At 57.1% G+C, this 27,998-nt stretch overlaps 1 protein-coding gene across 1 annotated transcript; it reads left to right on the top strand.

Moving 5' to 3' along the window:
- Nucleotides 1-9: 9 nt before the first annotated feature.
- On the top strand, nt 10-27,998 carry SEMA7A (semaphorin 7A (John Milton Hagen blood group)). Its single transcript, XM_058811118.1, has 14 exons — nt 10-147; nt 16,595-16,728; nt 17,851-17,901; nt 18,625-18,720; nt 18,798-18,882; nt 19,797-19,907; nt 21,712-21,851; nt 22,127-22,305; nt 22,408-22,516; nt 23,315-23,513; nt 24,787-24,902; nt 25,472-25,623; nt 26,836-26,903; nt 27,641-27,998. The coding sequence occupies exons 1-14, from the start codon at nt 33-35 to the stop codon at nt 27,985-27,987; spliced, it is 1,902 nt and encodes a 633-aa protein (XP_058667101.1). The 5' UTR covers nt 10-32; the 3' UTR covers nt 27,988-27,998.

The raw sequence follows: 27,998 nt of genomic DNA, 5'->3' as shown, positions 1-27,998 counted from the left end.
GCTGCCGATCCCCGCTCGCTCCCGGACTAGGAATGGGCAGCAGCAAGTCGCCTGTTGCCCTCCTGGTGGCCCTGTGGCTCTGCCAGCTGGGCGCGTGGGCAGCGGGGCGCCCCAAGGTGAACCCCAGGATCATCGCGGCTCCCCAAGGTGAGTCCCGGCTGCGCCCTCGGCGTGCGGCTGCTCCCCGCGCCCGCTCCTTCCTACCTGCGGCTCGTCCTTTGAGCACTCGGGTTATTTCTATTTCTTTTGTGTCCTCGGGGAGGCTTTTGGCTCTGGTTAAATGCCTGTGGGCTGAGGCTGTTGGCTTTTCATTGGGTTTTTAGACCGTTCTTTCTTTTTTCTTTTTTATGTTTTAAAAGCATTTTCCTGTGAGCTGGGGATATTAAAGGCTGTCGAAAAGCGCTTTTTCCCCCCTATCTGCTGGGTATATTAAAGGCTGTCAAAAAGCTCTGACACATTTCCTAACTTGCAGCTCTCCAGAAAGCAGAAGTATATATTTACATAGCTAATGCACTTATTTATCTGCTTGAACTCGCCCTACTCGCTGCAGACGAGTTTGGGGAGTAAATATTTGCCGAGGACCGCTGCTCTCAGGGGAAAAAATTTACAAACGGCACGTAAGGACTTTGTAACCAGATCGGATCTGGGCGAACCCGAACAAAGAAATGTTTTCAAGGCTCCGAGCCTGGTGTGTCGGCGCTGGTTTCATCCCGAGTTTTGGGATGAATCCCCTCCGGGCTGGCTGGAACAAAGACCCCGTTGGCTTTGCCGGGCGGGCTCTGCAGCACAAGGACTCCTCTGTTGCTCCCCATTCCCTGGCAACTTCCGAGAACGCCCATTTCCCCCGCTTCGTTCCGTGCCATCTGTTCTCCTCCGCTGGCATTTGCGTGCCCTTCCCCGGGCTGGCGGAGCGGGGAGGGGGGTGCTGGCCGTGTGCGCGGCTCGGGGGTGGCCTCTGCTGTCACCTTGTCACACAAAGGGGAGCGGCACCGGCGCGCAGGGCAGGGGAGGCTGCTCCGCTATGGCGTCACCGGCGCTGGCTGCGGGTGAAGGGGACGGGAGCGGGGACATTCCCCCTGTTCCTACAGCGGTGTGGCTGGACATCGAGGGATGGAGTGGCCGATCCCCACCTGTGTCCCTGCACAGTGCTGTCACCGGTGTCTGGGTGGCACTGAAGGCTGCTAGCACCTGTCACCGAAACCAATCAGAACGTTTCACCTGCTCTCCTTTCCGTGCTTGTCTGTGCCTGTAATTATTTCTGAGAACTCAGGAGGGCCCCGGGCTAGAGTGGGACTGCAGTCAGGGAGCGATAGGAGCGAGCCGTGTCCTATTTCGCATCTCCTTGGTGTCACCTCTACCTCCCGAAGTAGGGCAGTGGGTGAGCGAGGAGGAGGAGGGTGAGGAAATGGGCTGGGGGCTGCTGTGACCACAAACCCCCGCTGAACTTCCCGGTGGCCCGGGCGCACTGAAAGCTCAGCATGTTCGGCGTTCCGGGCTCAGCACGTGGCTGCCGCAGCTGCAGCCCGCTCCGAGCCCGGCCCTCGCCAGCCGAGCGGGGGGGATGGAGCCGCAGGGCTGATTTCCAGCTCGCAGCGCTGACTTTCAGCTCGCAGTGCTGCTTTTTAGCTCGCAGGGCTGATTTCCAGCTCGGCCCCCCGTTCCTGGGGGTGGGGAGCAGCGTTCCGGGCCCGCTGCTGCCTTTGCAGTGGTGCAGGGCTGGCCCTGGGCTCTGCGGGAGCTGCCAGCTCTCCCCTAATTAAATTTGTTCCCCGCCACGGCCCCGCACAGGCAGCAGGTGATGCGGCCCGGCAAAGGCACCTCCACGTGTCCCAGCCCCGAGGAGGGCGAGGGTGCGGATTTGTGGGGCTGGGCAGAGCCGGGCTCTCTGCAGGAGCGATCCCTCCCTGCCTGCAGCGCAGGAAATCGGGCAAAGCTGCAGCTGCTCCTCCATCCCTCGGCCTCGCTCCCCTCACCAGCACCATGCACAGTGAGTCTGTGACACCAGAAGGCTCAATTCCACCGGTTTGGTGACATCTGGAGCTTCCAAGGGTCCACCAAACCCTGCCCTCCCTGCAGCTCCCGCGGCTTTGGAACTGCTAAAGCAGTTCCCAGTGAGAAATATCTGAGGGGATGTGGGACAAAACGTCCCCAGCCTGAGCTGGCACAACCCTGGGCTCACCCCTGCAGACAAAGGAGCACTGCGGGCCTGTCCTGCTGCTCGGGGCTCCTGCATTGACAATTCCCAGCACTTAAGACATTTGGAGCTTCCCAGGATCCACCAAACCCTGCCCTCCCTGCAGCTCCCGCTGCTTTGGCCCTCATTTCCCAGTAGGAAATATCTGAGGGGATGTGGGACAAAAAATCCCCAAGCAGAGGTGGCACAACCCTGGGCTCACCCCTGCAGACAAAGGAGCACCGCGGGCCTGTCCTGCTGTTCGGGGCTCCTGCATTAACAATTCCCAGCACTTTGGAGCTCGGTGTTCTGCAGCTCCGTGGCCCCTGCAGCCCGCACAGGTGGCCGTGGGTAAATGGTCACTGCCGGGCACTGCTGGCTCTGCAGGGTTCCCTCCTGTCACAGAACAAATGTCAGCTCCATGTCACTGCTCGAGTCGGTTCTGCTGGCAGGGTTTTTGCTTTGTTCCCTTTGGAGGCTGGCCCGGGAGTGTCCTGCGAAGAGCTCACGGAGTGTTCCCATCATCCCTTACCTCCTCATCCTCCTCTGCCTCCCTGGATTTTCCTCTGCGCTTTGCCAAAGGTGCAGCCGCATCCCACACGGAGCTTTCGCTGCTTGGCGTGTCCCAGGACCGAGGGAGGGTGACAGCCCAGCCCAGCCCGGCTGTCTCCTGACCGGAAAGTCACCGAGCATCGCAAAACGCTGAGCGTGGCACGGAGCCTGGGGCGGGCTCGGGCTGCTGCAGCCCGCGGCCTTTGCAGCCAGGCTGGGCCGGAGCTGCTGCCACGCTCAGCAATTCGTCCCTGCTCAGCCACACGTGCAGAGAGAGCGCCGAGGAAAGCTCATCCCACCGCGGGGTGGGCTGGGCTCCGGCTGTTTAATTATTCCCAACTCATTAACAGGTGAGCTGCAAGCCGCAGGCAGCAGAGATAAGCAGGTCCCCGCGGGAAAGGCAGGATTATACACTTGACCCTCGGCGGGGTGAGCTGGCTCCAGCCCGCCCCGGGCTGCAGCGGGCTCTTGGATTGGCATTTCTGGGAATCTGCCTGCCTGGAACAGCTCCTGGGCTTTGCTAGGCTTGGCTGCCTCCCTGACTGCGAGAGCTGTGTCAGCAGGGCCGGCGGGGAGCTCTCCGTGTCCTGGCACGGCAGGGCTGGGGCCCCCCAGAACCTTCTGGAAAGAGCTGCACAGGGGCTTGGGATCAGGGATGGAGGGGCAGGACGCAGGGAATGCTCCCACTGCCAGAGGGCAGGGCTGGATGGCATTTTGGGAATTCTATTCCAGCCAGGAATTCCTTCCCAGAGAAGCTGTGGCTGCCCCTGCATCCCTGGCAGTGCCCAAAGCGAGGCTTGGAGCACCCTGTATGCTCCTGGCCATAGCAGGGCATGGGATGAGATGATCCTTGAGGTCCTCATCTCCTCCTGTTGCGGCGAACGAGGGATTTCTGGTGCCAGCAGCAGCTTTTCTCCTCGGTGACAGCAACTCTGTGGTTTTTTTGTGGTCCCATGGTGTGAAACATCTTTGTAGGACACTTTCCCACCAAGCTCTCAGAGCATCACCATTTCCAGGAGAAAGCTGCTCGCTTTCCCAGCAGTGCTATTTTCTCCTTTTTCACAGGGTTGGGGGATGCTGGGAACTGAAAATGTTGGTTGGGGAAGGAAAAAAAAAAAAAGGAAAAGAAAAAAGAAATATGTTTTGCTGTGCGCAGATTGGAAAAGAAGAAAAGCAAACCAAACAAATGGAGTGAATCACAGGCACCTCCTGTTGCAAGAGCACGACACAAAAACAACAGGCAGGGCACAACTGATGGAAGTTGTGGCTGGAAAAAGGAGCCAGATGCCAATTCCTGACCAAGCTCCCAGCTCTGCACCAGCCAATTTGGGGACGGAACTGCTGAAAAGCGGCCTGGGAAGGTGTTCTGTGGGTGATGCAGTCGGTGCCTTAAATGGGACAGACTAAATTTAGACCCGAGTGCTTGAGTGCAAACTAAATCTAAGCTTGAGCACGGAATAAATCTAAGCCCAAGGTGCTTTTTCGGGAAAATCTCGCATCCTAAAAAGGGCTGGGAGGTGAGCGAGGAGGGGAAATGGGTTCCAGCCAGCTCTGTGGCTATTCCAGGCTGCTCCAGAAATAGGCCTGGTTCCTCCTGCTGGGCACCCTTTTGCTGCCAGCCCCACCCGTGTGGCAGTGCCAGGGGAGCAGGATGTGGAGGTGTAATTGAGGTGTGGGGTTAGGGTGATATAGCCCTTAATGACAGCTCTGCCTCTGTCACCTGTCCCCTCCCCGCCTTGGGTCCCTGGGTCAGGCAGTGATGATTGCGATGATTCCCCGTCTCGTTATGCACTGGGAGCAAATATTCCCGTCTGGCAGGTGGGAGGGACGGGCACGGCGAGTTTCGGGAGTTGCCTTGAGGAATTCGAGGCCGGTCCCAGCCAGAGATCTGCCCTCGCACTGCCCCGGCCGGGCTGTGCTGGGATCTCAGAGCTTTGGCAAGTCTGGTTTCACATTCCTGTCCCCGGGGCTTTCCGGGTCTGGGGAATGCGGAGCTGCAGCCGGGGCTGGACGTGAGGGGAATGGGAAATCTGTGTGCCAGCTCAGCGGGTGCACAGAGGGTGCTGGGAGGGCACAAACCCGGAATGGCCCGGGGCTGGCACCCACCTGGAGCATAGGGCAGGTGTGGGAAGTGTCCAGCAGCAGGAGGGGGCTGGAAGGGCATGGTGGGACCATTCCTGATCCCACTGGGATCCTTCTCAATCCCTCTGTGAAGGGCACAGCAGGGCCATTCCTGACCCCACTGGGATCCTTTCTGACCCCAATGGGAAGGGCACAGTAGGGCCATTCCTGATCTCTTTGGGGTCCTTCCCAATCCCTCTGTGCAAGGCACAGTGGGACCATTCCCAACCCCACTGTGATCCTTTCCAATCCCACTGGGAAGGGCACAGCAGGACCATTCCTGACCCCACTGGGATCTTTCCCAGCCCCACTGGCAAGGGCATGGCACGGGCATTCCCAATTCTGTTGGAGTCCTTCCCAATCCCAATGGGAAGGGCACAGTGGGGCCACTCCCAATCCCATTGGGATCCTTCTTGATCCCACTGGGAAGGGCAGCGCAGAGTCATTCCTGATCCCATTGGGATCCTTCCCAATTCCACTGGGAAGGGCACCATGGGGCCATTCCCAGTGCCTCTGGGAAGGGCATGGCAAGCCCATTCCCAATCCCATTGGGATCCTTGCTGATCCCACTGGGAAGGGCATGGTGAGGTCATTCCCAATCCCATTGGGAAAGGTATGGCAGGATCATTCCCAATCCCATTGGGATCCTTCCCAGTGCTTATGGGAAGGGCATGGCAGGGCCATTCAAAATCCCACTGGGATTCTTCCTGATCCCACTGGGAAGAATACGGTGGGGCTGTTCCCAATCCCGCTGGGAAGGGCACAGCAGGGCCATCCCTGATCCCACTGGGTAGAGCCCCACCTGCATTCCACAGGGATAAAACCTCTGGATCTTCCCACTCAGAACCTCCCTGGGGACCCCAAGGTGGCCGTGCCCTGTGCCCACCCTTGCCCTGGAAGGGTTTTCCAGCTGTGGGGAGCTGGGATAGGGCAGTGGATGGAGCAGGGTTGTTCTGCTGCTGGAGCTGCTTGGGGCAGCTTTTCCCCCTGGAAGGCCTTTCCTGGGAAATCAATGTTTGACTTTCCTGGGCTGGGAGGGGCTCCCCGGATCCGCCGAATCCATCCTTTGTTGCACTGACACAACATCCAGCAGTGCTTGTGCCATTGTTGGATAAAATTCCATCATCACAGCCTGGGACCAGCGCTGCAGAGCGGAGCTTTTGGGAAGTGGCAAAACCTGGCTCTAAATTTAGCCCCTGCAGCCGTGGGGAGCAGCCGGGAAGGCCGGACCTGGTGGATGGCACAAATCCACGGAATCAAAGGCTCCGGCCTCGCCTTGCAGCTCCAGTGCTGCATAATTATGGGGGGAGCGAGAGTGGGGCCGTGTTAGTATTCATGGAATTGCTGCCGAGCCCGCCAGCCAGGGGTTTGATGTTTAATAAGGAGAATTCCAGCGTTCCCTGGGAGCGTGGGGCGAGCAGAGCCCCGGCTTTGAATCCAGGGCTTGTTCCCCGCAGGATGCAGGTTAGGGGGTCTCTTTTGTTGCTGGCTGAGTGGGTGTTTGGGATCAATTCCAGCTCCAGCTTGGAGCAGGGATATGGGCAGCAGGGCTCCTAGAAGAGCTTTTGGGATCCCAAATCCCAATCCCAAACCCGGCAGCTCAATTCCCAAACCAAAAGGGATTTTTTTCCCCCTAAGGCGCTCCCAGAAATAGCTGGGGAACGCTCGACGTGCCAGGATATTTCCTTTCGGAGAGTGCCTCTGAAAAAGCGCATTTGTGTGCTCCGAGAGTGCTCTGCAGCGTGGCCCTGCCGGGCATCGGGATCGCCGGCTTTTGTGGGATGGATTATCCCTGCTAATGCGGGCTCCATTGTCTGCCCGGCTCGGGAAAAGCTGGGAAGGGCAGCGAGCTGCCCGAGGCACAATGAGCACCCCGGGAGCGCGGGGATAGAGGGGGAAAAGGGAAAGGGAAAAGCTGGGCAGGGCAGGGAGGTCCCCAGGGCACAGTGAGCACCCCGGGAGCACAGGGACGGGATGGGGAAAGGAACCAGGGATAAATTGGGCAGGGCAGGGAGCTCTCTGCGGGCACCCCAGAGTGCAGGGATAGAGGGGGAGAGGGGCCAGGGAAAAGCTGGGCAGGGCAGGGAGCTCTCCAGGGCACCCCAGGAGAGCAGAGACGGGGGGAAAGGAGCCAGGGAAAAGTGGGATAGAGGAATTCCCAGCTGGGTGGGAAAAACTGCTGGGTGAGGATGTTGGTGATCCCACAAGGCCGTGCCCTTCGCACAAGGAAGAGCTCGGAAGGGCTGGGGAGGCAGAGATAAGGTGAGATGAGATAAGAACGAGAGAATTTGGTGATGAATCGCGGCTCATCTGTCATCTCCAAAGCGTCTCAGGGGGGATGAGAAACTCCGTTTGAGTCCCGTGGCCGCGCCTTGCTGGGATCTTGGGGTGAGATAGAAGTGTGAGAAGGCTCAGGCTGCTTTCACACCTCTTCTTTTGGGGTTTCCTGCCAGCTCCTGGGCCCCTCAGTGGGTTTTAGGGCTGTGTGTTCCCCCTTGTCCCTCTCTGCTGCCTGAGTGAGCAGCTGGAGCTTCTTCCCCCAGCTGGAGAATGGGAAGGAAATCAGCCCACAGCCCCAGTCCCTGCTTTTGGGAACCGCAGCCTTTCCTGCAGGATGGAGGGAACGGCAAAATTCCCGTCAGGGCTTTTACCCAGCCCGGGCTGATGGGAAAGCACTTTGGAAAACCTTTTAAAGCTCCTTCCTGGGATGCTGCTGCGGGAAGGCCCAGCCCAGGCATCGCTGTGAGCCTGGCCCCTGCCCTTCCCTGCCCCAGGGGCACGAGAGAGGCCGGGCTGCCTTTGGAACACCGGGAATTCCACCAGGACTCGCTGGTCCACGTTCCAGCCTCGGGGTGGGATGGACACACAGCCCTGGCAGGGAGCTGCGAAGCAGGGAATGGCTCACTTCAGCCAGACGCTTTCTGGTTTCTCCAGGAGTTTTTGGGGGTCCCTGCTCCTTTCAGGGCCAGGGGAGAGCAGGAAAGCAGGGACAGGTGGACTCGATCCTGTCAGCTCTGAGCTGGGCAGGAGAGGGGAACGTGGAGGGAGTGAGAGTGGGGCCAGGGTGGGGTTTGGACCCTGAGGGAGCCCCCAGAGGGAGGGACAGGAACGTGGAGGGAGTGAGAGCGGGGTCAGAGTGGGGTTTGGACCCCAAGAGAGCTCCTGGGAGTTGGGACAGGAATGTGGAAGGAGCAAAAGTGGGGCCAGGGTGGGGTTTGGACACCAAGAGAGCTCCTGGGGATTGGGACAGGAATGTGGAAGGAGTGAGAGCCTGGCTAGGGTGGGGTTTGGACCCAGAGGGAGCTCCTGGGGTTTGGCACAGGAAGGTGGAGGGAGTAAAAGTGGGATCAGGTTGAGATTTGGACCCTGAGGAAGACCCCAGAGGGAAGGACAGGAACGTGGAGGGAGTGAGAGTGGGGCCAGGGTGGGGTTTGGACCCCAAGAGAGCTCCTGGGAGTTGGGACAGGAACGTGGAGGGAGCAAAAGTGGGACCAGGGTGAGATTTGGACCCTGAGGGAGCCCCCAGAGGGAGGGACAGGAACATGGAGGGAGTGAGAGCCTGGCCAGGGTGGACTTTGGACCCCAAGGGAGCTCCTGGGGATTGGAACAGGAATGTGGAGGGAGAAAAAATGGGGCCAGGGTGGGATTTGGACCCCAAGGGAGCTCCTGGGGATTGGAACAGGAATGTGGAGGGAGAAAAAATGGGGCCAGGGTGGACTTTGGACCCCAAGGGAGCTCCTGGGGATTGGGATAGGAACATGGAGGGAGAAAAAATGGGGCCAGGGTGGGATTTGGACCCTGAGGGAGCCCCTGGGGAGAGGGACAGGGATGTGGAGGGAGCAAAAGTAAGGCCAGGGTGGGGTTTGGACCCCAAGGGAGCTCCTGGGGATTGGGATAGGAATATGGAGGGAACAAAAGTAAGGCCAGGGTTGGATTTGGAACCGGAGGGAGCTCCTGGGGGATGGGACAGAAACCTGGAGGTGTCACTGTCACTTCTGCTCTGCTGCTTCTGCTTCCCTTGAGAAATGACTCAGGTTGGGGCACGGGACAACCCGAAACACTGCAGGGCTGCCCTGGGGTGATCCCTCACCTTTCCTTCCAGGCTCTCCTTCTCCAGAGGGGTGTCCCTGGACACTCTGGGGATACAGGACCCTGCTCCTGGGGTGCAGCCCTGGCAGAGGCTGGGGACAGGAGCGCACAGCAGAGGAAGTGGCCTCCACACATTTTTTGCCACTTATGTTTCTCCTTTCGCCTCCTTCTCGGAAACCCGTCCAGAGAATGAGAAATGTGTCACTTCACATGAGGTGTGGGATGATGCTGGGACCTCACAGTCACATGCCTGCAAATTTTCTGTGGCAGGTCAGAGCAAACCTGCCCAAAACTCCTGAAATGCTTCATTTACAGTCAGGCTGTTCCTATAAAAAACCCCATTGCTGCAGGCTCTGTCCCAAGTGCCTGCCAAGGCTGTCTGAGGCTCTATCCCATGGGAATGGGACATTCCTGTCCCACCAGGCTGCCTGAGGCGTCCATCTCATGGGAACAGGACACTCCTGTCCCCGCTGTGCCCCCCTTCTCAGTGTCACACTGTTCCCTCGTGTCACTCTGTTCCCTTTGAGCAAAGTCACGCTGGAAGGAGAACTTAGCACAGCAGCTCCTTGGAGACATATTTCCTCTTCCTGAAATGCCTCAATTTGGGAATTTATAGAATGTCTAAAAAAAAAAAAAAAGAAAAGAGAGAGAAAATGCAGCTTGGCTTCTTGCTGGAGCTCGGGGAGGAGGGAGGCAGCAGTGTGGTGAATCCAGCCCTGCTCTGGGGACAGAGGGGACCCTGGGGTGTCCCTGTCCCCCTGGGAAAGTGGGAAATGCAGGGATTGTGCTCCTGGCCCGGCCTGGCCTGAGGGAATGATGAAACTCCAGCCGCAGTGCGGAGTTTGGGAGCTGGGATGGAGTCCTGAGTGACTCAGGGAGTGGCCCTGAATCACAGTCCTGGGAAAAGGGGACCTGGGCTGCTGTCACACATCCTGCGGGAAGAGGGAGTGGGACACGGACAGGTGTCACAACATCCAGACTGGCAATGGGACAGGAAATGATGTCACCATATCCAGACTGCCAATGGGACACGGAGTGGTGTCACCACATCCAGACTGGCAATGGGACAGGGATTGGTGTCACCTCATCGAGAGTGGGACAGGGATCTCGATGTCGCTGTATCCAGACTGGCAATGGGACAGGGATCGCTGTCACCGCATCCAGGCAGCTCCCGGTGCTATCCCAGCAGCGGGATCGATGTGGAGCTCCGGGATTGCTCGCCCTTGACTCAGAGCCGGGATGAGAGCGTCCCAGGTGACATCCAGGGACACTCCCACATTCCCAGCCCTCCAGTCAGCGTTTCCTGCTGCCTCCCGCGCCGATCCCAGCCGGACGCGCTGTCATCGAGGTGGGAACGTGTCACGGCGCTGGGGAGATGAATCCGAGCCGGGGAATGCGTGGCGGCTGCGCGGGCAGCGGAGCAGGTGGCAGTGCCATCGGGGCCACCGCGAGTGACAGCGCTGCCACCCGTCACAGCGACACTTCCCGGGGCCGCCTGGGCGGCGGGGCTCGGCTGCCAGCGCTCGGCACCGCGCCCGTGCCAATCCCGGCTCCCCGTGCCAATCCCGCCTTGCCCCGTGCCAGTCCCGGTTTGCCGCGTGCTGGCGGCTCGGCCGCGTGTCCCCGGCCGGTGACAGCGACCGGAGAGCTCGGGGTGGCACAGCTCGGCCGAGGGGCTGGGTGGGAACGGGCAGTGCCAGCGGAGGGCAATTCCAGGGGCAGGGAATACCAGGAGAGGGAATTACAGAGAGAAGGGCAATTCCAGGGAAAGGGCAATTCCAGGGAAAGGGCAATTCCAGGGGAGGGCAATTCCAGGAGGGGACAATTCCAGGGAAAGGGCAATTCGAGGAAGAGGCAATTCCAGGGAAAGGACAATTTCAGGAGGGGACAATTCCAGGAGGGGACAATTCCAAGAGTGGCAATTCCAGGGAAAGGGCAATTTCAGGAGGGGACAATTCCAGGGAAAGGGCAATTTCAGGAGGTGACGATTCCAGGAGAGGGCAATTCCAGGAGAACACAATTCCAGGAAAAGGGCAATTCCAGGGAAAGGGCAGTACCAGGAATGGACAATTCCAGAAGGGGGCAATTCCAGGAGAGGGCAATTTCAGGAGACAGCAATTCCGGGGGGGGGGGGGGGGGGGGGGGGCAATTCCAGGAGTGGACAATTCCAGAAAAGGGCAATTCCAGGAGAACACAATTCCAGGAATGGACAATTCCAGGGCCAGACAGACTCCCTTCCCTGCTCTCCCACCTCACAATCCAAGGTTTTTCCCACTTTGAAGGGATTTAAGGGCAGGAAATGAAGGAAGTGCTTCATGCCCATCCCAATACCCAGAACCCAGCAGGTTCTGCTCCCATCCCGCTTCCACTTCCATTTATTTCAGATAAATATTTCAGATAAATGCTTTACTTCAGATCCTGATTTTATCCATCAGTACCATCCCCTCCACCCTGCTCCGCCCCAGCTCCGCATCCCCACAGAATTCCTGTCGGATTTAACCCTTTCCTGACCCAGCGATGGGACAACTGAGAGGAGTTAGAGGAGTTTTAAAACCTTTTATTCTATTTTCAGTCTCGTGTGAAGGGTCAGGCAGCACAGATTTATAAACCACGCCATAGCAATCAGAAGAAGTCAGAAAAGGGCTTAATCCCAGAAATTCTTTTTTTTTTTTCTGGAGCCGGGAGTGGTGAAAGCCGGTGACTCAGGAGCGTCTGGGCTGCGGGAGGCGCTGCCAGCCGGGAATGCTGGAGAGAGGAGAGAGGAGAGGGAGAGGCAGTGCTGACTCAGCCCCAGGCGGGCTGGGAGATGGGGTTTGCCGGGAGAGGCTGCAGCCCACGCTGCCCCTCTGCTCCGGGGATGGGGACAGCCGGCTCCGGGATGCTCTAGGATGCTCCAGGATGCTCTAGGATGCTCCCGGGTGCTTTGTGATGCTCCAGGATGCTCTAAGATTCTTTGGGATGCTCCAGGATGCTTTGGAGTGCTCTGAGATGCTCCAGAAATCTCTGGGGTGCTCCAGAATGCTTCAGGATGCTCCAGGATGCTCTGGGATGCTCCAGAATGCTCTAGGATGCTCTGGGATGCTTGGGGATGTTCTGGGATGCTCTGGGATGTTTGGGGATGTTCAGGCATGCTTTGGGATGCTCCTGGATGCTTCTGGATGCTCCAGAATGCTCTGGGATGCTCTGGGATGCTTCAGGATGCTCTGGAATGTTCCAGAATGCTTTGGGATGCTCTGCAGTGTTTTGGGATGCTCTGGGATGCTTTGGGATGCTCCAGAATGCTCCAGGATGCTCTGGGGTGCCCAGGATGTTCCAGCATGCTCCCAGATGCTTTGGGATATTTTGGGATGCTCTGGGATGCTCCAGAATGCTCTAGGACACTCTCAGATGCTTTGGGATGCTCTGGGATGGTCCAGGATGCTCTTGGATGCTTTGGGATGTTCTGGCACGCTCTGGGATGTTCTGGCATGCTTTGGGATGCTCCAGGATGCTCTGGGATACTCTGGGATGTTCCAGAATGCTTTGGGATGCTCTGAGATGCTCCAGCATGCTCCAGGATGCTCTGGGATACTTGTAGATGCTCTGGGATGTTCTGGGATGCTCCAGGATGCTCCCAAAAGCTTTGGGAAGTTTTGGATGTTCTGGGATATTCTGGGATGCTTTGGGATGCTCTGGGATGCCCTGGTGCTTCTCAAGGGGCTCTTGGTCCCACAGGGAGCCGCTTGCTCTGTCACCAAAGGCTCCCCTCTCTCTGTGAGAAACACATTCACTCTCCTGAAAATGCAGAAAGTTTAATAAAGGACAGTAGGAGACAAGGACCATAAAGCAAAGGTTATTGTGGCATCAGCCAAGAGCCCCCTGTTATCTTTGGGGATATGTCCTGGTTTAGGGCAAATTTAACCCTAGCCCCTTAAATACCTTTAATTACATCAGCCCTTTGCAAATTCACAGACCCTTGTGCTCAGTAAACTTTTCCCCAAACTGGTTTACATGTTCCAGGAATTGTTTAGCACATCTCTGCTTTGGCTCTGCTCTTTTAGAGCATGTGCATTCCTGGATTGTGGTTTTAGTTCCTTTTTATCCCCCCCAGTTCTGCCTTCAGAGGGTGAGTGCTGCTGGCTGGCACATCTGTGCAGGTGTGCTCACCCTGTGTGGCACATCTGTCCAGGTGTGCTCACCCTGTGCTCAGTGGGTGTTATCCCATCCCTGCAGGCACTGTGACACAGCACACTGATATCAGGTTTAATGAACCAGAGAAATAAAATCCATATGTTTATAACAAACTTACTTTAACACCACACATCTAAAATCCATTTTAATATTTGCAAAAAACCAATATTACAATGTCTATTTATAGGATCTCCATCGCATCTGGAGCATCTCCTAGTTCCAATACCTGCTCCCCTCCTTCCTCCCAGACACTCTACAGGATGTCCCTGTCCCTGATTTGATGTCCCTGCTCCCCTCCCTCCCCCCAGGCACCATCCAGGATGTCCCTGTCCCTGATTTGATGTCCCTGTCCCCGATTTGATGTCCCCGCTCCCTCCCCTCTGGCGGGAGCTCAGCCGAACACAAAGCCGCCCTTTCTCCCATTCAGGCCCCGCAGCGGGGACATTTCCAGGGACAGTGGTGCCATTGATTGTCACCCGAGCCGCGGGGCTGGTGGCAAACGCAGGGCACGGGGGCTCGGAGGGGTCAGCCAGGCTCTGGGAATGGGCCCTGTGTCCCCTGGAGCTCTGGGATGGATTTAGGGGGTGATGGCAGGGCCAGGCCATCCAAGGGCACGGGCCTTTCTGTCCAGTGTCAAAAGCAGCTTTTGAGAGATGTCCCTTCTTTGGGGACACAATGGGACACAGCCCTGTCCCTGGAAGTGTCCAAGGCCAGGCTGGACTGGGCTTGGGGCGCCCTGGCACAGCAGAAGTTGTCCCTGCCCTTGGCACCGAGAGGGATGAGATGAACTTTAGGGTTTCTTCCATTGCCAACAATTCCATGCTTTTCTGGCACTGAGATGGTGCCCTCTGCCCCCTCATCCTCATCTCCTGATGCTGTTCAAACCCCAGACTCATAGCTTGGGGTGCAGGGATGTTCCCCCATCCCACCAGGATCCAAACCCCTTCCCTAACCCAAGCTGCTGCAGGCAGAGCAGGACTTGGAACCAGCTCTGCAAGACTTGGAACCAGCTTTGCAGGGCTTAGGTAGGACCAGCTCTGCAGGGTTTAGGTAGGACCAGCTCTGCAGGGTTTAGGTAGGACCAGCTCTGCAGCGTTTAGGACCAGCTCTGCAGGGTTTAGGACCAGCTCTGCAGGGACCCCAGCCCTACAGGGACCCCAGCAGGCGCTCCTGGAAGCGCTCGGAGGCTCCGTTGCCAGCTCCGAGCCCAGCCCAGGCTCGCTGGAGGCTGGCAGAGCTGTTTCCACTCTCGGCTCTGATTCAGTCCCCGGGGAGCTGCAGGATAAACAACAACCTCGGCGCCGGCCAAATGATTGTTTAGGGCTGCTTTGTTTGTGGCTGACAGCTCGGCGGGGCTCGGGGAACTCAGGAAGAGCCCCCCCAAAGGAGCCTCAGGGCAGCGGGAGAGAAGTGTGGGAGAGGAGGAGGAGGAGGAGCTGAGTTTGGAGCTGCAACTCAAAACTTGGAGATTTGCCTGGGTTTGCAGAGATTTAGGGGCTGGGGTTTCAAAGTTTGGTGAGGTCTGGGCAGATCCCCTCGAGGTGTGTTGGTGATGGGGCCACGGCACTTTGATGGGGTTTTTGGGAATGGACATGGTGTGAAGGGGATTGTGCCTGTCCCGGGCAGGCTGGGACTGAGCCTGGCTGCAGAATCAGCCTGGAAGGTTCTGTGCCAGCTTCTCCAGCTCGGCATCAGGGGTTTCTCAGAGCCTTTGGGCACAGGGAAGGCTGAGCAGGACACAGGGGCAGGCAGGGCACAGGGGCAGGAAGGGAGGGTCCCAGGGGAAGAGCACAGGGAGCTGTCCCTTCATTGTGTCCCCAGCCCGGACCTGGATGGTTCTGGCAGCTTCCCCAAGCCTTGCTGGGAAAACTCTGCTTGTTTTAAGGGATGAGGGACCACCTCGAGGCTTGTTGGTGATGGGCTCACGGCACTTTAATGGGGTTTTTGGGAAGGGGATTGTGTCTCTCCTGGGCAGGCTGGGACTGAGCCTGGCTGCAGAATCAGCCTGGAAGGTTCTGTGCCAGCTTCTCCACCTCGGCGTCAGGGGTTTCTCAGAGCCTTTGGGCACAGGGAAGGCTGGGCAGGGCACAAGGGAGGGTGGGCAGGGCACAGGGAGCTGTCCCCTCATTGTGTCCCCAAATCGGACCTGGATGGTTCTGGCAGCTTCCCCAAGCCCTGCTGGGAAAACTCTGCTTGTTTTAAGGGATGAGAGACCCGCAGGAGATGGGGATAACCCCCAAACCCAGCGGGAATCCAGCGCCCCGCTGACCTCCGAGGCGCCTCTTGCTGGGCGGGGCAGTGCCAAGTGCCAGCCCTGGCAATTAAGAGCCACGCGCCGCTGATTAATTACCCGACAGTGGCGGCTGCCAGCTCCAGCGGCGTTTTCAGCCTTTGGCCGAGCTCTGGGAGCGCTGCCCAGGGCAGAGGCCGCTGTGTTTGGGAGAGGGAAAAGCGGGGATGGAGAGCTCGGAGTGCCGGGCAGAGGGCGGCCCTGAGCCCCGGAGCGATCCCCGAGCACACCTCGGGTTTTTGGGATCCTAGGGGGGGAGCAGGGCCAGCCTCACCCAGCCTATGCAGCGGGAATGGCAGGGGTTTGAAGGGAAGGGGGGCTGGAGAAGGTGGGATGTGAAAGAGGAAGGGCAGAGGGACAGACAGACGGATCTGCTGCCAGCTGGGACGTCTGAACGCTAGCTGTCACTTTTTGTTCCTGTCTGGGACGTGGAGTCTGGGGGTGGTGAAACTTTCATCTGTCAGACCTGGGCTCCGGCCTGGGATCCAAACCCTGTCCATCCCTCCTGGCATCCAAACCCTGTCTGTCCCTCCTGGCCCTGAGATCCAAACCCTGTCCATCCCTCCTGGCATCCAAATCCTGTCTGTCCCTCCTGACCTGGGATCCAAACCCTGTCCATCCTCCTGGGATCCAAACCTTGTCCATCCCTCCTGGGATCCAAACCCTGTTGATCATCCTGGGATCCAAACCCTGTCCATCTTCCTGGAGAGCCAAACCCTGTCCATCCTTCCTGGCCCTGGGATCCACACCCTGTCCATCCCTCCTGAGATCCAAACCCTGTCCACCCCTTCTAGGATACAAACCCTGTTGATCCTTCCTGGCCTGGGATCCAAACCCTGTTCATCCCTTCTGGGATCCAAACCCTGTCCATTCCTCCTGGATATCCAAATCCTGTCCATCCCTCCTGGCCCTGGGATCCAAACTCTGTCCATCCTCTTGGGATCCAAAACCTGTCCATCCCTCCTGGAGATCCAAACCATGTCCATCCTCCTGGAATCCAAACCCTGTCCATCCTCCTGGAGATTCACACCCTCTCCATCTTTCCTGGAGATCCAAACCCTGTCCATCCTCCTGAGATCCACACCCTGTTGATCCATTTCTTCTGAGGTCCAAACCCTGTCCATCCTCCAAGGGCACAGGAAGGGATGGGCTCAGCGGGTGCCCCCAGAGCAGCTCCCTGAGGTGTGTGCCCTTCCCAGGTGCCAAGGAATATGTGTTCCCACGGAGGGAGAGGTTCCCAGTGTTCTTCCACCAGGAAAACACCTCCTCCATCTACGTCGGGGGCGAGGGCAGGCTCTACTACTACGACTTTGCAACGCGTGAGAACTACACGGTGAGGGGCGCCGCTAACGGTCTTGGAGCAAAACCCCATAAAAAGGGTCTGGGATCCATCTCCCAACCCACATTCCAGGCCTGGAGGAGCCTGGTCTCTGCCCAGCCGGCTCCATCGTGCCAGGAAGCAAAATCCCAGCAGGAAAGAATGGTTGCGGTTGGCGTTGTGGTTAGGGTTCAGTCTACCCTGTTGGCCATGGGTGGGTTCTACCTTGGGTAGGATCCCCCCTGGTTAGGGTTAGATTTAGGGTTAGGCTTAGGCGTAGGTTTAGGCTTAAATATCCCCTGCTGGCCATGGGCAGGTTCTTCCCAGGGTGGGATCCCTCTGGGTTAGGGTTAGGTTTAGGATTAGAGTTAGGGTTAGGATTTGGATTAGTGTTAAATTTTCCATGTTGTCCATGGGCGGGTTCTACCTTGGGTGGGATCCCTTTGAGGTTCTCACTGCCCCACAGGGCTGATGTTTCCAGACTGGGATCCTTTCTGGATCCATCCTAGATATTTCCAGCTTTAGATACTTTCTGGATCCATCCTGGATGTTTCCTGGGGATTCTTTCTGGATCCATCCTGGATGTTTCCTGGGGATTCTTTCTGGATCCATCCTGGATGCTCCCATCCAGGGATTCTTTCTGGATCCATCCTGGATGCTCCCATCCAGGGATTCTTTCTGGATCCATCCCAAATGTTTCCATCCTGGAATCCTTTCTGGATCCAACCCAAATGTTTCCATCCTGGAATCCTTTCTGGATCCATCCTGGATGTTTCCAGCCAGGATTAGGGTTAGGGTTAGGATTAGAGTTAAATCTCCTGCATTGGCCATGGGTGGGTTCTTCCTTTGGTGGGATCCCTCCGAGGTCCTCTGTGCTGTGCAGGGGGGATGTTTCCAGCCAGGGATCTTTTCTGGATCCATCCTGGATGTTTCCAGCCAGGGATCCTTTCTGACTTGAGAGCAGCAATGCTCAGATTTCGTCACTGGCATCCAGCCTGGCCTTCATGCTGGATTTCAGGCACCAGGGTCGGGGACAAGGACACCTCGTGGGTTTTGGTGACCTTGTGGCAGGCTGACCCCATGCCTGGTGGCCTTGGGAGAGCAGGAATGGAAACGTTTCCTTCTCCTTTATCCTAGGAAGAGTTCCCAGTGAGAAATGAAGGCCAGTGCATGTCCTCTGGGAATTTGGTAGGTCCCACCTGTGAGGGAGCGATGGGATGGGGAGGATTTGGGTTGAATGAGGGAATAACAGGATGGGGAGGATTTGGGTGGTTCAAGGAATAACAGGATGGGGAGGATTTGGTTTGAAGGAATAATGGGATGGGGAGGATTTGGGTTGAAGGAGACAATAATGGGATGGGGAGGATTTGGGTTCAAGGAAAAATGGGATGGGAAGAATTTGGGTTGAAGAGGGAATAATGGAATGGGGAGGATTTGGGTTGAAGGAATAACAGGATGGGAAGGATTTGGGTTCAAGGAATAACAGAATGGGGAGAATTTGAGTTCAAGGAATAATAGGATGGAGAGTATTTGGGTTGAAGAAGGAATAATGGGATGGGGAGGATTTAGATTGAAGAAGGAATAATGGGATGGGAAGGATTTGGGTTGCAGAGGGAACAGCGGGATGGGGAGGATTTGGGTTGAAGGAGTAACAGGACGGGGAGGATTTGAGTTGAAGGAATAAGGGGATGGGGAAGATTTGGGTTGAAGAGAGAATAACAGGATGGGGAGAATTTGGGTTGAAGAGGGAACAGCGGGATGGGCAGGGCTGGAGTATTTGGTTGAAGGAGCTGTGTGTGCTCCTCATGAGCTCCCTCTGGATGAGGGGATCTGGGAAAACCCAGGGAGGATGTGGGAATCCGTGAGGTGCTGGGGGCTCTGTGCCATGGCCAGGCTCCTCTCCCCCTGCAGGAGGACAGCCGGAATTACCTGACCCTGGTGGAGCAGTACGGGGACGGGCTCCTCGTGTGCGGCACCGGTGCCTGCGCTCCCACCTGCTGGAACGTGGTACGGATCCTTCCCCCTTCCTGGGTGGGGAAAACCCGGCCTGACCCCACTCAGGATCCCCTTCTGTCCTTCCCCAGACACAGAGGAAGGAGAGCCAGCCCTGGGATGGGAGAGGGATCGCTCCCTTCACCCCTGACTCCAACACCCTCGTCGTTGTCGATGGTAAGAGGGATATTTTCCCATTTTCCTGTTTTCCTGTGGTTTTGTTGTGCCCAAAGCCTCCCTGGGACAAACAGCAACCCCCTGAGGCTGCTCTGAGGGCTTTGTCTCCTTGGCTCTCCTCATTTTGTCCCCATGGAAATGCACATCCCGTTGGGACAGAGGTTGGAGATTCCCATGGGGGCGTGGGTGGGGACTCTGTGTGGGAGAAACGTTGGGAATCAGGAATGCTTTGGGTCAGGAGGAACCTGGGAAGGACCTGAATCAGGAATGTTTTGGGTGGGGAGGGACCTCAGAAGGAGGGACCTGAATCAGGAATGCTTTGGGTCAGGAGGGACTTTGGAAGGAGGGACTTGAATCAGGAATGTTTTGGGTCAGGAATGCTTTAGGTCAAGAGGGACCTGGGAAGGAGGGACCTGAATCAGGAATGTTTTGAGTCAAAATGGACCTCAGAAGGAGGGACCTGAATTGGGAATTCTTTGGGAATGCTTTGGGTTGGGAGGAACCTGAATCAAGAATGTTTTGGGTCAAGAGGGACCTTGGAGGGACTTGAATCAGGAATGTTCTGGGTCAGGAGGGACCTTGGGAGGAGGAACTTGAATCAGGAATGTTTTGGGTCAAGAGGGACCTGGGAAGGAGGGACCTGAATCAGGAATGTTTTGGGTGGGGAGGGACCTCAGAAGGAGATACCTGAATTGGGAATGCTTTGGGTTGGGAGGGACCCGGGAAGGAGGGCCTGCAGTGATTCCACTGCTCCAGGCCTGGTGTGGGGACAGGTGAGGATCCTTTCAAGAATGTGTCCCTGCCACCCTTCAAGGACCGGGTGTCAGGACTGGGATTCCTGTTCCACACCCACCATCCCTGCCATGCCCAGGAAGTCCTGGCTGCTTTCACTCCTCCTCATCCTCTCCCCACAGGCCAGGACATCTACTCCACCATCAAGAAGAGCCAGCAGAACGGGAAGATCCCTCGGTTCCGCCGCGTGAGGGGCGGGGGAGAGCTCTACACCAGTGACACCGTGATGCAGAGTGAGTGGGGACATTCCCAGCAAGGGGACATTCCTGGCAGTGGGACATTCCCTGGGGCAGGGGCTGGAGAAGTTCCAGAGCCTCTTGTGGGTGTCAGATTAAGCAAAACTCATTAGTTTTGCTTTGCTGGCCTTTGCAGTGCAGATATGGCTGTAGATCCACCAAAAAATGAATGTTTGGGTTGCTTTAGCCAAGTCAGCAGGCTCAGACACCAAATGTTTGACCAGTTCAAGCCCAAACAAACCCTTTGTGACCTGTTTGGAGTGCCAGTGCCAGCCAAGGAGTGGCCAATACCCAGGGGTGACAATTATTGGTGTGAGGCTGCCCACAAGACCAATCCCATAACCAACTGGTGTTATTGGTTCCCTGATCTTCTTAAAGCACTTTCTGAACATCAAGAACTGGAAATTCCTGGTTCTTTGGCAATGGAATTTTGTGCTGAGGGAGATCCACAGCTAAATGTTGCTCCCCACCATCCTGTGTGGAGAAACTCCGGTTTGTGGTGCAGCTGTACTGCCCCAGTGCCCCCTAAGCTCAATCTGCCAGATCAGGTGCCCTTGGTGCCAGCCAGCAGGGAGCCAGCTTCCCCTGAGCCCTGTCCCAAACCAGCACAAAAGTGACTTCCCTGTCCTTGAGGCATGGGGAAATGAGGCTGGCAAGTCCCTCCTGCGGGGTGGAAGGAAATTGGGTTGTGTAAAATGCAAAATGTGGCAGCTGCCCCGCAGCATTGGGCAACTTCCATTGCAGGCAGGGGCCCTGGCAAACCCCAGTCAGGCCAAACCCAGGGAGGGGACATGGGGGAACGACCCTGCTCCACTTCCCTGGGCTTGTGGTGGCTGCTGTGGTGGCTTCCCGGGGGGAAAATGGGGGATTAATGGAATAAAAATGGAATTAAAGTGACGGGGGATAAAACAGGGAGGGGGAAACCAAACCAGGCCTGAGAGCCCCAGGGCTGCAGACTGATCCCTGCTGTGGGAACGGCAGGGCTCTGATCCCTGGAGATTCCCTGCTATGGAAACAGCGGCTCAGGTTGCTCAGAGGGACCCAGGGGTGCATTAATAGGAATCCCGGTGTTACGGCGTTTTCCCAACGCACAGCACGGATTGCTCCTCCTGAGGGATCCGTCCTTCCTTCCTTCCTTCCCACAACAGCTCCCAGAGTCAGGAGGGACTCATGTTTCTGTGGCTGCCAGGGCTTCCCCAGGCTCCAGGGAATGAGTCTGTGCAGTCAGGCAGGAGGCACTGGGAAGGTGGCACTGATGCCTCAGGTTTAGCTTTTGTATTTTCAGATTCTATTCTGCTTTAGTGTGTGGGTCTGGTGAGCTGAGTTAGGGGATGGTGAGCTCTCTGCACAGAGCAAAACAATTCCTGCTCTAGCTGGGGACCAAGGCCAAATGATCCAAATCTCAGGCCCAAGGGCACAAACAATGTGGGCTGAAGAGAGAAAAACAAGAAGGATGGGATTTCATAACCTAAAGCTGCAATTGGACAATTAAGTCCAATATGCAAATGGAGCAGAACTTATAAAACTCAGAGACTTTTGTGTCTATTTTTGTGACCATTTTGGTTCATCTTGGTTGGCTCTTGTGCTGCCCAAGGTGCATCCATTGGGGAGATCCTTTTAATAAATCACTGTTTTATTATTTAATTCTATCTTGTCTCAGTTCTAGCTAAGCCTTCCCAAGGATCGGCAGGGCCAGCCTGGGCTCGGATCTGTCCTTTCCCTGGGCCACAGCCATGTCCCTCTCCCTGCCCTGTCCCCACCAGATGAAATCAGGTCCAAGCTCTGTCCCTTGCCTCCCCAGACCCTCAGTTTGTCAAGGCCACCACGCTGAGGCATGAGGAGCCTCACCAGGACAAGATTTATTACTTCTTCCGCGAGGACAACCCGGACAAGAGCCCCGAGGCGCCCCGGAATATCTCACGGGTGGCCCAGCTGTGTAAGGTACCTTGGGGACAGGCTGGGGTGGCAGCCAGGACAGCTCTGGGGGGGACAGGGCATGTGCCAGCTCCTCTGGGCTTAGCCAGGCTTGGTTTGGCCCCTCTGAGAGGGGCACAGCCTTTTCCTTCAGCCTTATAGGGGAGAGAATTCCCTGCTCCATCTCACCGGGATGGCAGGAATGGGATTGTGGCAGCATCCTGCAGTTCCCCATCAGGATGGGCATTTTGGGGTGTTCTCCCCCAAACCCTGACTCCCTCCCTGCTGTCCCTGTCCCCCAGGAGGACAGGGGAGGAACCAGCTCCCTCTCAGCCTCCAAGTGGACCACGTTCCTCAAGGCCACCCTGATCTGCGTGGACCCTGTCACCAAGGGCAACTTCAATTGGCTGCAGGACGTCTTCTTCGTCCCTGCCGGTGACTGGCGGCACTCCAAGGTCTACGGGCTCTTCACCAACACCTGGTGAGGGGCCCTGGCCCAAATCCAGGGCTGGAAAACAGCTGGAGCAGGCACGGCAGCGGGCACAGCCCGATGTCCCCCCTGACCCTGTCGTTGTCCCCTCAGGGGGAGCTCTGCCGTCTGCGTTTACTCCTTCGGGGACATCGACAACGTGTTCAGGACATCGCGGCTCAAAGGCTACAACGGCCCCACCCCCGAGGTCAAACCCGGCCAGGTGAGGGAGGGGCAGGAGCCGCCCCGAGGGAGGCCCGGGGGACCCCAGGAAGGGGACACGGAGGGAGGGACCAGCTGGGAATGGAGGGAGGCTGGAAAAGGTCTGATCCCTTCGTGGGAAGCACGGGGAGAGAGGATCTCAGAGGGCACCTGGCCCGGGCACAGTGACAACACCCGTGGGGCAGAGCTGTCCCTTCCACTGCCATCCTCAGCGCCCCGCCCGCCTCTGACTCTGCCTTTTGTCTCCTCTGCCCGCAGCGCGTCCCCTCGGGGCAGCATCTCACCCTCTGATGGTCCCTTCTGTCCCCTTCCGTCCCTTGTGTCTGCATTGGATCCCCTCGGGGCAGCACCCTCTGACTCTGGTCACTTTTGTCCCCTCCAGGCAGCACCCTCTGATGGTCCCTCTTGCCCCCTGCAGGCAGCACCCACTTACTCCGGTCCCTTTTGTCCCCTGTCCCGCAGTGGGTCCCCTCGGAGCTTCACCTTCTGATGGTCCCTTTTGTCCCCTTTTGTCCCCTCGGGGCAGCACCCTATGACTCTGGTCCCTTTTGTCTCGTTCTGTCCCCTCTCCTGTAGTAAGTCCCCTCGAGGCAGCACCCTCTGATGGTCCTTTTGTCCCTTTTGTCCCTTTTGTCCCCTCCGGGCAGCACCCTCCGACGGTCCCTTTTGTCCCCTCTGTCCCCTATGCCGCAGTGTGTCCCTGCTGTGGGCAGCACCCTCTGATGGTCCCTTTTGTCCCTTTCTGTCCCCTCGGGGCAGCACCCTCTGAGTGTCCCGTTTGTCCCCTCCTGTCCCGCAGTGCGTCCCCTCGGGGCAGCACACGCCGAGCGAGACCTTCAAGATCGCGGACAGCCACCCGGAGGTGGAGGAGCGGGTGGAGCCGCTGTCCCCGTCCCGGAGCCCCCTGTTCCACAACAAGCACCGCTACCAGAAAATCGGCGTGCACGAGGTGGCCGCGGCCGACGGGCGCCGCTACAACGTCCTCTACCTGGCCACAGGTGCGGGGACACCGCGCAGGGACATTCCCCGCGGGCAGGGCTGCGTGCCCAGCCTGGCATATGTTCGTCAGGCAGCGGCGAGCTGCCAAATTTCGGGAACAGCAGAACGCTGCCAGGCTGGCTGTGTGGGCACAGGCGGGCTGCGGGCAGCGTCCCAGGCACGGGGGAGGCGGGCACGCTTCGTGCTGGGGGGCAGAAATCGTTCCCCAAGAGCAGCTCTGCTGGTTTTTGGTGCTGCCCGAGCTGTCCTGGTGCCTCCCACCTGTGGGATGTGTTCCCTGGCACTCTGGGGGACCTGCAGGGGTTTAAATTGCTGGTTTTGTGATGGAGACAGTGCAGCCGGCTCTCGGTGGGTGGCTGGGGTTGGATTGGGGCCCACGAGTGATGGATTTGGGATTTTACAGCTAGAGAGAAACAGAGAAATTGAGAGAAATTGGGAAACAGAACAAGAGAGGTAGAAACAGAGAAATAGAGACAGTTACAAACAGAGAAAGAAAGAGAAATAGAGAGAAATAGAGAAACAGAACAGGAGAGGTAGAAACAGAGAAATGGAGACAAACAAAAAAAAAGAAATAGAAAAATAGAGCAACAGAGTTAGAGAGAGACAGAGAAACAGAGAAAGAGAAATAGAAAAATAGAGCAACAGAGTTAGAGAGAGACAGAGAAACAGAGAAAGAGAAATAGAAAAATAGAGCAACAGAGTTAGAGAGAGACAGAGAAACAGAGTTAAAGAGAAACAGAAAGAGAAATAGAAAAATGGAGTAATAAATAGAGAAACAAAGAAATTGAGAAACAGAAATACAAGAACAGAGAAACAGAAATATAGGAACAGAGAAAGAGAGTTAGAGAGAAACAGAGAAATCGAGAGAAATAGAGAAATGGAGCTATAGAGAGAAACAGAAATAAAGACAGAAACAGAGAAACAGAGTTAGAGTGAAACAGAGAAAGAGAGAAACAGAGAAATAGAGTTGAAATAGAGAGAAACAGAGGGACAGGGCAATAGAAAATTTGCAGAATCCTGGGTCTAAACACAGCCTGCAGGGTCCTCCTGGGCAGCTTGATCCAACAGGAAGGGCTGTGGGGTCCTGTCTGAGCTGGGCTTCCCCTTCCCCTGGCTGAGGGGAGAAGGAATCCCACTGGGAAGGGGGAACCCCGAGGATTCGCACCCCTGTTCCCTCGGGGTGCTGCTCCTGCCCTCGCTGGGTGTCAGGTCCAGGAGGCACCTCCTGTCACTGTCACCCCCTCACCAGGGCTGTGCCCTCTCTCTCCCCAGACAAGGGGTCCATCCACAAGGTGGTGGAGCTGCCAGACGGGGTGCAGAACATCGTGGAGATCCAGGTGTTCCCCGACAAGGATCCCATCCAGTCCATGATCCTGGACCACGCCAGGGTGGGTCCCTGCTCTGGGGGTGTGAGAATGGGGTGGGTCAGGCATGGGAGGGTCAGGGCCAGCCCCGGGGCCTGGGAGTGAAATCATGGAACTATTTGGGTTGGAAGGGACCTTTTGTGATCACCCTGTGACCTTTAATGATCATCCAGCTCCACCTTCCACTATTCCAGGGTGCTCCAAACCCCAATGCCCACCCTGGCCTTGGGCACTTCCAGGGATCCAGGGGCAGCCACAAGGAATTCCATCCCAGCCCCTCCCCACCCTCCCAGGGAACAATTCCTTCTCAATATCCCATCCATCCCTGCCCTCTGGGAATGGAAGCCATTCCCTGTGTCCTGTCCCTCCAAATTCCCTCTCCAGCTTTCCTGGAGCCCCTTCAGGCCTTGCAAGGAGCTCTGAGCTCTCCCTGGAGCCGTCTCCTCTCCAGATGAACACTCCCAGCTCTCCCAGCCTGGCTCCAGAGGGACTTCACCCTCAGAGCATCTCCTTGGCCTCCTTCCAGCAGCTCCAGCTCCCTCCTGACCTTCCCTGGGACACGGAATGACCGTTGCTGTGCTCTCCTCCCGCAGGCCGTGCTCTACGTGGGCTCCAGCCGCCGCGTTCTGGAGCTGCCCATGGACATGTGCGGGGCCTACCGCAACAACTGCCACAGCTGCGTGCTGGCCAGGGACCCCTACTGCGGCTGGGCCAACGGCTCCTGCCTCTCGCTGGCCCTCAGCAGGTGTGGGGGGCTGTCCCCACCCCAATCCCACCGGGCAAACACCCACACCCCCAGCAGTCCCCTCCTGGGCTGAGTGCGTGCGTGGGTTTGGGGTGGATGCGTTGTCCCCAAAGGTTTGGGTGCTCTGTGTGGATCCATCACTCTCTTGAAGGGTTTTGGGCACCCAAATGCCTTTTCCCAACTCTTTGGGGTGCTCTGTGTGGATCCCTCTCTCCCTTGAAGGGTTTTGGACACCCAATCCCTCTCCCTGAAAGTTTGGGATGCCATGCATGGATCCCTCCCTCCCTTGAAATGTTTTGGGCATCCAGTCCCTCTCCCCAAGAGTTTGGGGTGCTCTGTGTGGATCTCTCCCTTGAAGGGTTTTGGGCACCCAAACCCTCTCTCCAAGAATTTGAGGTGCTCTGTGCAGATCCATCCCACCCTTGAAGGATTTTGGGCACCCAACTCCTCTCCCTGAATGTTTGGAGTGCTCTGTGTGGATCCATCTCTCCCCTGAAGGGTTTTGGACACCCAACCTCTCTCCCCAAGAGTTTGGAGTACTCTGCATGGATCCATCAATCCCTTAAACGGTTTTGGGCACCCAACCTCTCTCCCTGAAACTTTTGGATGCCATGCATTGCATGTATCCCTCCCTCCCTTGAAGTGTTTTGGGCATCCAATCCCTCTCACCAAAAGTTTGGAGTGCTCTTTGCGGATCCATCCCTCCCTTGAAGGGTTTTGGGCACCCAACCCCTCTCCTCAGGAGTTTGGGGTGCTCTGTATGGATCCATCACTCCCCTAAAGAGTTTTGGGCACCCAACCCCTCTCCCCACGAGTTTGGGGTGCTCTGTGCAGATCCATCCCTCCCTTGAAGGGTTTTGGGCATCCAATCCCTCTCCCTGAAAGTTTGGGGTGCCCTGCATGGATCCCTCCCCTGAAGGGTTTTGGACACCCAACCCCTCTCCCCAAGAGTTTGGAGAGCTCTGCATGGATCCATCAATCCCTTAAACGGTTTTGGGCACCCAGCCTCTCTCCTTGAAAGTTTGGGGTGCTCTGTGCATGTATCCCTCCCTCTCTTGAAGGGTGTTGGGCACCCAACCCCTCTCCTTGCTGCTGGGTCTCACACTGGTCATCTCCAACCTTCTGAAACTGGGATGGATGGGGGACATTCCCATCTCTGAACCACCAGTTCCTGAAGTTCTGTTGGTGCTTATTTCTGTTCCCATCCCCCAGGGACGTGCTCCAGAACCTGAACTTGGACTCGTGGCAAGGAAGCTGCCAGAGGGCTGACGTCAAGGAAGGTACGTGGAGATGTTGGGGTTGGGGAAGGAATTGTTGGATTCTCCAGGCTTTGGATGAGTTTGGGTTGGTTTAGATGGGTTTGGGCGGGTTTGGCTGTGTTTGGGCAGGTTTGGGTTTGTTTGGATGAATTTGGATGGATTTGGGTGGGTTTGGATGAGTTTGGGCGGGTTTGGAAACGTTTGGACGAGTTTGAATGGGTTTGGATGGGTTTGGGTGGGTTTGGATGGACTTGGATGAGTTGGATGGATTTGGATGGATTTGGGTTGGTTTGGTTGGGTTTGCATGGACTTGGATGAGTTTGGATGGGTTTGGGAGGGTTTGGATGGATTTGAGTGGGTTTGGATGGGTTTGGATGGGTTTGGATGGGTATGGACAGGTTTGGGTGGGTTTGAATGAGTTGGACAGGTTTGGATTAGTTTGGATGGGTTTGGGCAGGTTTGGGTTGGTTTGGATGGGTTTGGACAGGTCATCTGTCTCGGTTTGAACAGACAGGTGTCTGCTAAGGAAGGCAGGAGCCTCCCCTGAAATAGAAAATGCAAACCCCCTCCCTCTGAATTATAATTTTGAAATTCGGCGCTCTCAGGCAGAGACATGGGAGCAGCAATAACAGGGCAGAGCAGAAATTTTGAGGAATTCTCTCTCAGAAGAGAACTCAAAACTCTCTCTGAGTGTTCCTCCACCTCACTAAAACCCAGACAGCTCCCAGCTAACCCACCCTCACCCCATGTCCCCGCAGACGACTTCCACAACGTCTCGGTGATGCTGCAGTCCCGCTACTACCTCAACTGCTCCATCGAGTCCCACTACGCCACCTACAACTGGTACCACGAGGACGTGCTCATCAAGAGCTGCAACACCTCCCACCCCCAGCACGACTGCTTCCACTTCATCCCCAGCGTGAGCCGCGAGCACTACGGCCGCTACGTCTGCGTGTCCGAGGAGGACGGCTTCCGCCAGGCGCTGGTCAAGGAGCACCTGATGAACCACCAGCGCTTCCTCTGGCAGCGCGGCCATGCCCCAGCCGTACTGGCCTCGTGGCTCCAGCTGCTGCTCGTGGTGGCCCTGGCCGAGCTCTTCCACTGACGCCGTCCCGC

Source organism: Ammospiza caudacuta, chromosome 10 (assembly GCF_027887145.1).
Source record: "Ammospiza caudacuta isolate bAmmCau1 chromosome 10, bAmmCau1.pri, whole genome shotgun sequence".
Lineage (NCBI taxonomy): Eukaryota > Metazoa > Chordata > Aves > Passeriformes > Passerellidae > Ammospiza > Ammospiza caudacuta.
This window is presented reverse-complemented; position numbering and strand designations above follow the sequence as displayed.